Source organism: Zootoca vivipara, chromosome 3 (assembly GCF_963506605.1).
Source record: "Zootoca vivipara chromosome 3, rZooViv1.1, whole genome shotgun sequence".
In the NCBI taxonomy this organism is placed as follows: Eukaryota; Metazoa; Chordata; class Lepidosauria; order Squamata; family Lacertidae; genus Zootoca; species Zootoca vivipara.
In genome coordinates, this window is record NC_083278.1 from 676,537 (window position 1) to 688,610 (window position 12,074).

At 42.9% G+C, this 12,074-nt stretch overlaps 1 protein-coding gene across 4 annotated transcripts in view; it reads left to right on the top strand.

Annotated features, from left to right (window-relative positions):
- PKHD1 (PKHD1 ciliary IPT domain containing fibrocystin/polyductin) overlaps positions 1-12,074 on the top strand; it is a 248,505-nt gene that overhangs the window by 151,903 nt on the left and 84,528 nt on the right. For all 4 annotated transcript variants that reach the window (XM_060272305.1, XM_035110412.2, XM_060272303.1 and 1 more), the window contains one exon: positions 6,927-7,064. In XM_060272305.1, the coding sequence (XP_060128288.1) occupies positions 6,927-7,064 (138 nt within the window). The remainder of the gene's footprint in view (positions 1-6,926; positions 7,065-12,074) is intronic.

The window sequence follows — 12,074 nt, forward strand, 5'->3', positions numbered from 1 at the left end:
GTCGGGGGAGGCCCATACGCATGCGCACAAGCGATTTTTGGCGATTTTCTTTTCCGCCCGTGTGCGTGTGCGCATGCGCACGGGCGCGCACTCCCCCACCCTCCGGCCCGCTGCGCGCGCACTCCCCTGCCCTCCGGCCCGCCGCGCGGTCGGCGCGGCGGGCACCGGCCCGCTGCACGGTAAGTCTGGGGACCCCTGTTTTAAGCTATCCCTGCACTGTAAATACTATGCACAATAAAAGTCTTTAAAGACAAACTGGACTCAAGCGGAGTTACTCTAGAGTAGCCACGACGACCCTCTGACACTGCCCGTCTGAATGGGTTGCCCCAGCCACTCTAGGTGGCTTCCAAAAATATAATATAATAAACATCAAACATTAAACGCTTCCCTATACAGGGCTGCCTTCAGATGTTTTCTTAAAGTTGTATAGTTCTTTATTTCCTTGACATCTGATGGGAGGGCATTCCACAAGGTGGGCACCACTATCAATAAGAATTTGAGAGGAGACATGATAGACACCTCCGGATTGCTAAAGGGCTCTCACATGAAAGAGAGCCATGGAACAATGAATTCAAGTTATAATAAAGGAGATTCTGACTCAACATTAGGTAAAGCTTTCTGATGGTAAGAACCCTTTGACAGTGGAACAGACGCCCTCGGAAGGTGGTGGACTCTCCTTCCTTGGAGATTTTTTAAGCAAAGGTTGCCTGGCCATCTGCCATGGATGCTTTAGTTGAGATTCCTATATTGCAGGGGCTTGTCTATATGACCCCAGGAGCCCTTACAACTCTGTGATTCTGTAACCCTTAAAATTAAATGTTTATTTGTCATCTCCATATACTTTGTCATGTTTTCTTGCCTCCCATGACAAACATACATACATACATACATACATACATACATACATACATACATACATACATGTTTTCTCAGGACATAATGCCTGTAATTTAATCACTGGCATTTTAGTTACAGCCCTAACAGGTAAGCAAAATTATGCCACAGCTATTCCTAACAACCTTCTATGGGTTATGCTGATAATGAATCCACAATTTCTCCTTTTTCATATTCCAAAAGGGGAATTGGCTTTGGTTCATCTAAGATAGGGTGGGGGAACTTGTGTATTGAAGTAAGAGTAGTGAAATCACAGCTAAGAAGCTCAAATCATATGAGACTCTTCCTTGGAAACTAAACAAATATATTCAAAAACTTTACTTGCAGAAAATTATAGTTATAGATAAATTAAAACATAATATTTGCAGGCACATGATTCTCCAAGCATGGAGCTACAGTCTCTTCTTCTCGCTTCCAAACAACTGTATTTTCCTCTCTTTCCAGAGCTCAGCACTCAGCTTTCTGTATCTCTGTTAAGCCATGCCTTAAAGCTCCTATGAGATATTTCCACTTTCCCCCCTCCTTCAGCTTTGCTTTCTTTCTTTCAGGCAAAGAAGCACTCCAATACTCTATTCAACTTAGCAGTGTTCACAGTGGATTCTAAAACACAGCCATCTTGCTTCACATAAAATGGAGTCTCTCCTTCATTGGATACCTCCCATTTGACCAACGTTATCCCAATCACATGAGAACTACTAGAGAACTTGCTAGAATTCAGTTACCAACCAATCAAATTTAAACACATAGTAATGCATACAAGCATTTAGAATTTCAGTAAATTGAACTACCATACTTAACATTGTGGCTTTCCACATGTCAGGCCCCAACATTCATCAGTCCCAGCCAGCATGACCAATGATGGGGGATGATGGGAGTTGCAGTCCAACAATATTGGACTTAGATCTACCTCTGATCTAAGAATGCAAGAAATGGAAACACTCTGTGGGTGCAACCCCCTTGCCTTCTAAAGAGGTTTATATGGATGAAACCCTCTTCCTTTCAGAACAGTCACCAGAAAGTGGCTCACCGACTTCCTTGCTTTAGTCAAAGTCTCCAAAACAAATTATTCCCAGACCTCAGAATCACACCTGGAGGATCTTCCTTTTGGAAGCTTAATCCTGAGCTCTTCTGAATAAACATATTTTTAAAAGGCTTAAAGAAGCAACACCACCATGGACTGAATAGTGAAACCAAAGCAAAATACTTAATAGGCAAATAGAAACAAGACAAATGTACTGCTTAAAAGTTAAGTCATCCATGCTTTAAAACATGCATTTGTTTCATTCTGTAGCCCTCTGGTAAAAATATTTGTAACCCTTTCCTCATACCATGAGCATAAAATGAAGATTTTAATATCTAAGATCATGGAAAGATATCAGATATTAAAATCTTCATTTTATACTCTGCAGTTCTTGCAAGCCATATTCTAATCTTCTTTTTGGATGTGTGTTGCTTGACTCCTTTAATGTTCTTTGTAGCTGATCTCTCTCTTGTTTGCTATCCATTTTAACTTACTCTTTCCTTAAGAATTCCTCACTTTTCCTTTTCTTGACTGTGTGTTTGAGTAAAAAATTCTGTTTTCATGTGCCAGTGTGCTTCTTATGTGAGGTGCAGAAATTAGGGATGTGTTAATTTATACCATGCATGAACACAGGCTTCACTCTAGACAAAATGCAGTAGCTCTCCTTTCTGCTTTCACATTTGTATGCAAAGTTCAAATGAAATGCACCCCTAATACTGTGTGCGAGAGAAAAGCATGTTATAATTTCTAGCAATGGTATGTTGTATAGATATGATATCATGTAGCCTCCGGCAGTTTTGTTTTTTAGTGGTGGAATCTGCTCTGTTGTTAGTGGGGGTTTTTTTTTATTCTTTCTGATTCTGATTTGCTTTGAAGTTTTTCTGTTTGAAGAGATGAATGCTGGAGCCCTGTATCTCATGTAATAATGCTTCTGTTGTTCCTGATTTCCACTTGGTGGTATATTTATGGCATTTTCTAGCGCAAGAGTCTTGATCAAAGGGATTTTGTGTCATTACTTGAATCATTAGCAAGTTTTGTTTTATGCCAGAGCTGTGTCGTTACTGAACTTTTCTCCAGACAAAAAACCATGTGTGCATGAATGGTGTATCAATTTAGATATTAGAGTGGTATCCTTCTTAGATATGTTTTAGCATTTGCTGATTAAGTGGTGTAGAGTGGATGGAGAGAAAAGAGATGAGTCACATGTGACCTCTCCCCCCCCCCCGGGTTTATATGCCCTAAAGTATGCAATACAGTATTTGGCACCAAGTTAGTTATTGCTACAAATAGATTTATGTTGCAAGACGTGAATAAGATGCTTCAGTTTTTTTCATTTCCTAAAGGAGTTTGGAAAGAGCTTAGCTCTACAATAGAGCCCTCTGCTGTTCTGTTGAATATATTTCTGCACGCCACATAAAATAGAGTGGTTGTGGTTTCACCATTCTGGTTATGCCCCTTAGTTGTTGTTGTTGATGATGATGAGGAGGATGATCAGATTCATTTCTTCTTCTTCATCTCAGCAGAACTACTTTTGTGCATGATGAGTTAACAATAAACAAATCTGTGTTGCTGATATAAGGTCACATTCAAACAGCAATGATTATATAGGAAGTTAGTACCTTTTTTTTTTAAAAAAAAGGCTGTTATATCTAAGGATATGTGGCTTAGCAAATAAGTAACAGAGAACTAGATGACTCTGACACGTACTGTGTTATGCATGCACTTACTGACTTGGATCTTAAGTTTTTATTCTGTAAATGCAAGCACCTTCTGTTCAGTGAGGGGGAAAAATAGGTTTTAAGCTAATGTCTTATAAAAATGCCCAATTAATTTAGCTACAATGGCTTTCCTTCCTGTGCTTCTGTGTACTATTATGACACTGTATTATTTTCTGATTTCCAAGTCAATTTGTGCAACGTATATTCTGTTATTATGTCAGCTTACTGAATTTTATCCAGTGGTTGGTTTGTGCTAGCACAAAATTATTCCGCTCGTGGCATTTGCTTTCCACCAGGACTGCAGCTCTTTGTGCCAGCTCCTGTAGAGTTCCTGGGGGCTCTTCAAATCTCAAGAGCAGCTTGAGGGAGGGTAGGAGGGGACCCATGGAAATCTGGTACCTTGCCTTGCATAAGCAGAAGTGCTTTCTGTTAGTGCATTTGATAAGAACCCATGCAAATCAACAGTAAAGAAAGAATGATCAATGTTGCTGTGGTTCACACTTTTAATGAGGTGCCGGCATGAATGTGGTCTGGGCAATTGCCATTGTAACGGTCTAGTGAGAGTTATTTGAGGTGGGAAGAGTAATAACCTCCTCTTAGGGAGTTGCTGTACTTCTGAGGTATAGGTTAATACGGAAGGCGTCTGAGGTTGCCCAGGAAGTGTTTTTCCCATTCCAATGTACTACACCAACCCCATAGTTTTGTGGTCGCCTAGATCAGTAGTTCTCACACTTTCTTCCACCAGGGAAATCTTTCGGCACTAACTTGTCTACCAATAAACCCACTTGCGCTGCTAAAATTAGGGAGCGTGTTCTAGGACGCACACAAATGAGTTGGTGTGGAACTTTTCTTAAAGACCAATTGGGTCTCACTTTATTGTCCCATGTGAATGGAGAGTGTGCTCCGGATAACAGCAACATGCTGCTGTCGTTGCACATCCTGGGGGAATAGCTATTTCGCAGAGAAACATCTGCAATTGTCAGTCTTCCCATTAAGGAGTCTTGGATAAACTTCCCCAAGAGTTTCCCTGTCAATAGTCTGAAAATCACTGACCTGCGTCTTTAGAATGGAGGGTTAAATGTATTTTGAATATTTGAAATTATGCCCCGAGGTTAGAAATCGTCTCCTTTTAAAGCAATATATATATAATTCTATGTTGTTTTTCTGAGTGCAACATAGAAAAATCTTGCTTTGAAAAAAGGAAGTTTGAATTATTTGTTAATAAAGTAACAGTAGATGACATAGATAGAGTTCACCCAAATGACCTTGCTGTCATTCAAACTGCAACTATGGATACTTGGCCATTCTGCCTCCATTCATAATCTACTTGACCTCTGCTTCTTTTGTTTATTTATAGCACAAGGAGAGAAAAGAGGCCTTCTATTCACTTTGGAGCCATCTGTTTTCCACTGTTTGTTTGACTAGTAACTTGACCTGATGATAATGTGGTGTCTGAATGACAAAACAGATTGATTTGTTGTGTAACTTTTTTACTTCGGAGCTCAGTGGCAGGCAATGTGGAAGAAACACAGGAGCCCATCTGAAGCATGAAGACCAATCCCTTTGCTTTGTGTCTCTTAAAAAATAATAATAAGTTGATTCCCTTAAGCTGCATTCACAAGCAAGTGTTCCACTGAATTTCTTTGCTGACTGGGAGAAAGAGATCAAGGGAGAATTGTCATGTGTTTATTTACAGACTAATTAAATTAGGTCTGTTATTTTAGTAGCAGCAGGAGCTAATGATACAGTAGTATGTTGAGATTCTGAATGCAGTATGCATCGTTTTTTGAAAGCCTCTTAATCATGGTCCAGGTATCTGTGTGTGTGTGTGTGTGTGTGTGTGTGTGTGTAAATGTTTGCTGCTTTTCTCTAGCAACTTAACACCAACCTACTGCAATGCCAGCACACTGAAGTACTGTTAAACCAATTAGTTTCGCTAGGAGAGATTAAAGTGTGCATGAAGTCTGGATTGAAAATACGGACAATCACTTGCCATGAGCCTGAGAACAATGAAGAGGCTGTTGTGTGTGATTTGAGGAAGGAAGTGAGCGCATTGGTGAGAGGGGTGGCCATCTTCCTGTCTCACAGATAACCCCGTGGTTCCTATGCATAGAGTGAGAAGGCAAAGCCAGTACCTGCCCACTTCCCTTTTAATGCACACAGCAACAGCAAGGGGCATTTTTGTTGCTCTTTGGGTCAGCGTTCCATTAAAATGTATTCTATCCCCTCATTACTCTTCATCATTCTCATGGCAGGTAGGTCATCATTTGAACAGTATTTGCGAGCCAAGACCCCCAGAAATTCCCCACCAATAACTCAGACAGACACATCATTTTAGGTTTTGTTTTTGGCATAATTTTGGCCACAACTTTATTAAAAAAATTACAATTCATTTTTGAGTGTTGGCCTTAGGCTTTGGTTAATCTTCTGCCCCACGGTGGGACAGGACCAGCTCTGACTTCCTGCATTAGGAAAGTCAAGTAAACACCCCATGGGGGAGGAGACAGCTGAAACCAGGCCATCTCCCCCACCAGAAATGTTCCCCAAGGCTCGTGCTCTGTATTGGCCCCAGCCCAGCACCATTGCGGGGGTGTAAGGACTAGAGCCCCGGAGCCCCAGGATTCCTTTAACGGAATACTTCTATAAGAGCAACACTGAGGGGCATGCACCTCCATGCGATGCCCCTCCCAAACTCATCAACCAAAGCCTAACCTGCCAACCTAACAAGTTGTGACTATTGCTAAGCAGTAGGCGAAAAACCAAATGGCACAGCCAATCAGCCAAGTGGAAAAACTTCCTACTGGCCCCTGAATACAGGCGGCCCCATAGCAAGGTCATCCTAAACCAGCAACGAAAAAAGGAGGTGGGCGGGAGGGAGATTGAATCACTAGCAGGAAGGAGCTCAACCCAAGAAACGCTGACTATTTAAGGATTCCCCTTGTCAATCAAGAATTGGATACATGCAATTCTCCCCAGCGACAGTCAGCCCTCCAATCATCTTCTTCCCATTAGCTTAAACCCACCCCTACACACACACACACCGTCATTTCTGCCAGGCCTGGTCGCAACCTTCACTATTCCCTATGGGGGTTAGTGAGCTTTGCTACTGCTCCAGCAAGCATCTCATATCAGACCGTGAAGATCTTCTGCTCTCTTTTCTTGGTGCCGTGTTATATGTTCTTTCATTTCAAATTCGAAGACTGTTGGAGGCAGAGGGCTTCCTTAAGTGTTTTTATTGAATTGAAATCGCAGGCGTTACAGGCTTCTCCCTCCCTTTCCTCCCTCTTTCTCAGGCAGAAGCATCTTTGTGGATACAACTCTCCCTCCTGTACGAGGCCTCTATATCCAGGGCACACTGGAATTCCCATCAAATTCCAGCAATGTACTTAGCGCAGCCTGTATTGTGATTGCTGGCGGTGAACTGAGAGTGGGTAAGTGAAGAAGAAAAATAAACAGCAGGAAATCTGCATGCTGCGTACTGGTCAAGGACAAACAACACATCTACACATCCCTACTGTTGTTACTGATAATAACACCAGCAGCAGGAATCTACTGTACTTTCGTGGGGCTGGAGGGGATACCAATAACACTGAGCAGCTGATACATGTTTAGGAGCTTGTTGTTGTTTAGTCGTTTAGTCGTGTCCGACTCTTCGTGACCCCATGGACCAGAGCACGCCAGGCACTCCTGTCTTCCACTGCCTCTCGCAGTTTGGTCAAACTCATGTTCATAGCTTCAAGAACACTGTCCAAATGTTTAGGAGCTGTTAGCCATAAAAAATGAGATTACAAGGACTCTTTGTGTTGCATTTTTTTTCCTCTTTGAACATGAGTAGCATTCCTGAAGGAATGTTACAGTATGTTATCCATTATTTCCTAATTCACCATCATCCCAAGTGTGATTGAGCCCATTCCGTTGAGCCCATTCATTCGCAATGAAGACAACTAATTATTTATATGCGATATACAAGTCATTCCCCATAATTCATTACATCTTAAGCTTTACAAATCAGGCTATTTTAGTTACTTACAGGAATCCTTGCCATTTTAATATTGCTGTGTTGGTCACTCTTTGACCTTTCTCAAAATTGCTCTTTAAGGAACTTTGTAGGGGGAATTTGAGTAATTGGGTACTTGAAGAAGGCAACCTGCAACTTTTTTCTGGTTAATCTCAAGGTGTCCATCTAGTTAATATGGCTTTGGAAAAATGGAAACATTTTAGAATTCATTTTTGTCTTGGGAATAAAATAAAGGTTTAAGAGTTAGTGAGGAGGGTAAGTCCAAAGATGGATATTCTTAATAGTTGATAACTAGCAGTGACTATGATCCATAGATCCACAGGATCCATGAAAGCTTATGCCAAAATAAGTCTGTAAGGCACAAGAGTCTTTGTTGAATGTGTTCCCATGAGATTCATCCAGTTTGGCAAAAGCCCTCCTCTTCCCAGAATTGCCAGACCTTAAATGTTTTCAGTCCTAAAAATGCAAGCCTTTCTTGTATTGATTGTATCAGATCCAGTGCTCCTTCTTTGGATACAGAACTTTGAAGAACATGGAGACTTTTCTCTCTCTTTTTTATATATAAAACTTTCTGGAAGCACTTTCTCTTTATGAATTTCGAAGCCCATCTCAGGCTTTTCAAAGATCCTGATTCAGAGTTAGGCAGGACAGATTACTATCCTTGGATCCCCCTTGAGCCTTCCATTCATTTGGCTATACAAGATTCCCCCCCTTATGCTCACATTCATTGTCTCCTCTGCTCCCTCCTATCATACGCATCAACCATCAGTTTTATCTCCTCCAGGCTCTCACTACTCACTGTTTAGGCGCAGTCGTCCCCATTTGGTCTGCAAAGCCATTTGGGATAAGCCACTTGCCTCCGTCCTACAACTATCATGCAGCCAAGGTGGGGCTTTGCCAAAAGGGTGGAACTTGAGCAGCTTCCAAAACAGCTGACAACCAATTGATGCCTTTGAAGGGCTGCCCAAAGCAGGAACCCAGTACTACACAGGATCCCCCCTCTCCGCATTGGCTGATGTGAAGGGAGGGTTATCCTGTTGGTCCAGGTGTCCCTGTTTCAGCAGCTGAGGGTGGGAATAGCCTTGCTATTAGCAATGTCCTGCTGCGTGCTAGTGCTTTGAAGCCTCAACTTTGGGACTTCAGAGCACCAAATCCTTTGATATCATTTATATATAAAAGGATGTCATATAGAGGAGGGTGAAAGGTTGTTTTCCGCTGCTCCAGAGAAGCGGACACAGAGCAATGGATTCAAACTACAAGAAAGAAGATTCCACCTAAACATTAGGAAGAACTTCCTGACAGTAAGAGCTGTTCGACAGTGGAATTTGCTGCCAAAAAGTGTGGTGGAGTCTCCTTCTTTGGAGGTCTTTAAGCAGAGGCTTGACAGACATATGTCAAGAATGCTTTGATGGTGTTTCCTGCTTGGCAGGGGGTTGGACTGGATGGCCCTTGTGGTCTCTTCCAACTCTATGATTCTATGATTTGTGATGTCAGGAGATGAACAGGTTGGCCTTGCCCACCTATCAAATTTGGAGTGTGAGCCAGATCCTAATAAGAATCTGCACATGGACCAAAAAGATTTCCCAACCCCTGGATTAGGTAATCGCTGTACTAGGGGAAGTAGTCCTCCCCAGCTGAGAACTGCATGGGAGCCTAGTGCTAGAAGAAGAAGAAGAAGAAGAAGAAGAAGAAGAAGAAGAAGAAGAAGAAGAAGAAGATGAAGAAGAAGAAGAAGAATTTGGATTTGATATCCCGCTTTATCACTACCCTAAAGAGTCTCAAATCGGCTAACATTCTCCTTTCCCTTCCTCCCCCACAGCAAACACTCTGTGAGGTGAGTGGGGCTGAGAGACTTCAGAGAAGTGTGACTAGCCCAAGGTCACCCAGCAGCTGCAGGTGGAGGAGCGGGGGCGCGAACCCGGTTCACCAGATTACGAGTCTACCGCTCTTAACCACTACACCACACTGGAGGTATCAATCCTCCAGGGTGGCTATGTCTACTCTGGCCTGCTAGAAGCTTTTTTGTTCGGACATGCCTACCCAGGCATGCAATTTAAACATCAAATTTGACTACTTATAATAGTTTCAGAATTGCTGGTTTTTTTTATACTGTAGTTTGATTAAAAATTATGTCAATTGGTTCTTAACATTTGCTTTTATTGGTATTTTTTTTAATATTTCAAAATGTTTTTTTTGCAAACAGCTTAGAGGCTTTCTGTCAATTAATATAAACTTTGTGGATATTTTTGTTTTTAAAACTTCACCCACCCCTCATTGGTAGATTACTGGCAGAAGAGGAAAAAAAGGTTGTGTCTATGTCAGTCAGAACTACTCATGCAAGTTTGCTATATGTGGAAGATTTTTCTGTTCTGTAGCAGCGTCATGTGCATGAAGTGTGGTGCTACATTTCTGGGGAATTTTTTTTTTCATTCACCACATCCAGGATCAGGACCACTTATGCATATCCTTAATCAAAGCTGTGGTGATGACAGCTTAATTAAAGATTAATTGCTCACAATACACTTATTTATATATTTATTTTTTAAGGTTTATGAGGAGAATGCTTCTTAAGGATACATCTGTTTCATGCTAGGCCATTTTCTTCTGAGACTGTGAACTACCCTCGGTGAAATAAATAGATTCACAGTTGGAATGCAGCTTACTGTATGGAGACATCATTGCAAGATAACAGCTACTTTCCTCTGGAATTTTGCTTCATTTTTCTCATCATGTGTATTACCAATCTTTCTGTTAGACTGGAGAATACACTTAGAATTTAGACATTTCATCCGTAGAATATATATGATATGTGGAATACAAGGCACAGTGGATTTTTTTCACAGCCACCTCACAGTGGACCAACGTTTTCACTTACCAGTAGCTAACCACCACACTCCCAACATCCCTATCCTGGCCAGCTCAGACCTCATCAGCATGTACCGTATGTAATGTGTGTGCATGTTGGTGTGTATGTCTGCATGCAAAGAAGAGAAGTATTGTGTTCTCATAAGGGTTGCTGGCCTATTGGATGGAACCAAGATGGAACTTGACTGTAGACAAGCAGTCAAGTAGTAGACATAGGCAGACCACGTCTGCTTGGAGCTGTGTCATAAGCAAGCACCAGGGTGGTTTAGGGTGGAATGTAGAAAAATCTGTCCAGTCATAGACAGGGTGAGGAAAAGCAAAGTCTCTTGGACTGGGGAAGTCTCTTAATCACAAAACAGCAAAATGCAGTTTTATCAGTTAGATCAGGCATCCCCAAACTTTGGCCCTCCAGATGTTTTGGACTACAATTCCCATCTTCCCCGACCACTGGTCCTGTTAGCTAGGGGTCATGGGAGTTGTAGGACAAAACATCTGGAGGGCCGCAGTTTGGGGATGCCTGACTTAGATTATCAGTTATAGAGATTTGGAACTGTAGTACACAGAACTGAGTAACACACAGCCGTATGCTCAATTTATAGAGAAGTCATTGGATAAAATTAGAGGTAAACTGAACTGGCTTGCTGGCATAGGTGCCAACTCCCTGGGGCCCTAGGTGACTGAGCACCCACTCAATTCCCCATGAAGGGGCCATATTCCCACAAATTTCTGTGCCACCCACGGTGCATGGCACCCACAAATTTCTGTGCATGGCACCCACAGCCCCAGGCACCTGTGGTCACGGGGCCAAGCTGGCACTCCTGTTTGCTGGGCATGAATGGATTTAAGCAAAATATTCGTGGTTTTCAAAATCCTTGCTTTATGGAAATTTATGTCCCCGGTCAATTGACTTTTCGGGCCATTAGTTATTGGAATGGCCTTTCTGGGGAGATCTGTTGGGTTTGTTCTCTTCCTGTGCTCAGAGAGGCACTTAAAACACCCATTCGTAAGAAGACCTCTAATGCTTAGTTGTGTGCTGTACCCAGAGGCATCCTTTCCATAGGGGCTAGTGGCTCATTGTGCCAGGGTGCCAGCCTCTCAGGGGCCCCCCAGCATTGGTGGGGCGCAATGAGCCACTAAGCCCTATGGCTCCACTTTCTCTGCCACCACCTCTTCCTTGGCTGCTTGAATCCCCTCAGCCGCGAGCGCGAGATCCAGTTTCCCTCGCCATCTGGGCACTCTGTGGGTGCGCACAGGTGGAGGCAGGGGCAGACTGGCCAACTGGCCAGCCGAGGAAGAGGGATGCTGTGCCTGAAAAAGAAAATGAAAGGAAAAGCTCCGCCCACCCTGCCCTTTGGCCAAGCTGAGCCGGAGGAGGGTGGGCGCGAGAGGACCTTCTTCCTCTTTGCAGCCCAAGCCAGGCAGGCAAAGGGCTTGCAAAGTCCTAGTAGGTGAAGGCGCTCGTGGGGTCGTAGGCGCGAGGAGCCTTGTTGCAATGCGTCTGCTTGCAAAAACCCACATTTGCCCTGAGGAAGAAGCATGGGGAGTGTGGCGTTGTTTG